Genomic DNA, 1152 nt, shown 5'->3' on the forward strand with positions numbered 1-1152 from the left:
CCGGCGTCCTCTGCAGGCCCTCGCTTTCTTCGAGTCGGCCATGTCCAGCCTCCTGATTCCCGAATGCCTGCACAGGCCCAGCCTCTGCCTCCCAGCGGACTCTCCACGCCCAGCTCTGGCCTGACTGCGGCCTCCCCAGGCCAGAGCTCCTCCTGACTTTGGGCAGCTGCGCCGGGCCCCGCTCCTGCCTCCCAGTGGCCGCACTAGGCCCCGCTAATTCGTCACGGGGAACGCCGTTTCCGGGCCCAGTCTTTGCCTTTTGGCGGCCTTTCCAGGCCGCGAATTTCCTCATGCCAGCCTCTCCAGGCCCAATAGCGGCCTCCCGGCCTCCCGTCCGGGCCGAGATCCTCCTGCTCCCGGCTGTGGCTGTGGGCCCAGCCCCGGCCTCACGACAACCTCTTTGGAGTCGGATCCGGCGCAGCTCCCGCTCCGCGGCCTTTGTAGGCTCCAAACGTCCTGAAGCTGGGCCCCACGGTGGCCTCTCCGGGCCCGGCTCCTGCCCTCTGATGGTGTCTCCACGCCCCAGACTTCCCCCAGCCAGCCTCTCCAGGCCCAGCTCCTCCTCCCGGCGGCCTCTGCAGGCCCACGCTGGCCTCGAGTCTCGGCCTCTCCAGGGCTCGCTCCTGCTCCCGGCGGCCCCTGCGGGCTCAACTCGTCGCCCAGTCGGCCTCCGCCGGCGCAGCTCCTGCCTCTCCGCGGCCTCTCCAGCTGCCAGTCTTCCTCAGGTCAGCCTCTCCAGGCCCAGCTCCTCCTGCCTGCCACTGTCCTCTTGAGGGCCAGCCCCGCTCACGCCTCTGGGCGGCCTCCTCAGGCCCGGGACTTGACCTCCAGTCTGCCGCGCCAGGCCCAGTCTCCTGCCTCCCGAAGGCCTGCGCAGGCTCAGCCTCTGCCTGCCAGCGGACTCTCCACGCCCAGCTCTCGCTTGACTGAGGCCTCCCCAGGACAGAGCTCCTCATGCCTTTGGGCAGTTGCGCCAGGCCCCGCTCCTGCCTCCCAGTGGCCTCACTAGGCCCCCGTCATTCGTCACGGGGAGCGGCCTTTAGGGGGCAAGCCTTTGCCTTTTGGCGGCCTCTCCCTGCCCCGAACTTCCTCAGGCCGGTCTGTCCAGGCCCAGGTGCGGTCTGCCAGCCTCCTGTCCTGGCCCAGCTCCTC

At 70.0% G+C, this 1152-nt stretch overlaps 1 protein-coding gene across 1 annotated transcript in view; it reads left to right on the forward strand.

Annotated features, from left to right (window-relative positions):
• Positions 1 to 1152, forward strand: part of LOC105532199 (proline-rich protein 36-like) — a gene marked incomplete at its 5' end in the record, with an annotated part of 24536 nt that overhangs the window by 17744 nt on the left and 5640 nt on the right. The window contains 2 exon segments of the mRNA XM_011970282.1: positions 250 to 725; positions 1010 to 1114. Of these exon segments, the coding sequence (XP_011825672.1) occupies positions 250 to 725; positions 1010 to 1114 (581 nt within the window).

Source organism: Mandrillus leucophaeus, unplaced genomic scaffold, assembly GCF_000951045.1.
Source record: "Mandrillus leucophaeus isolate KB7577 unplaced genomic scaffold, Mleu.le_1.0 Scaffold1202, whole genome shotgun sequence".
NCBI lineage: Eukaryota > Metazoa > Chordata > Mammalia > Primates > Cercopithecidae > Mandrillus > Mandrillus leucophaeus.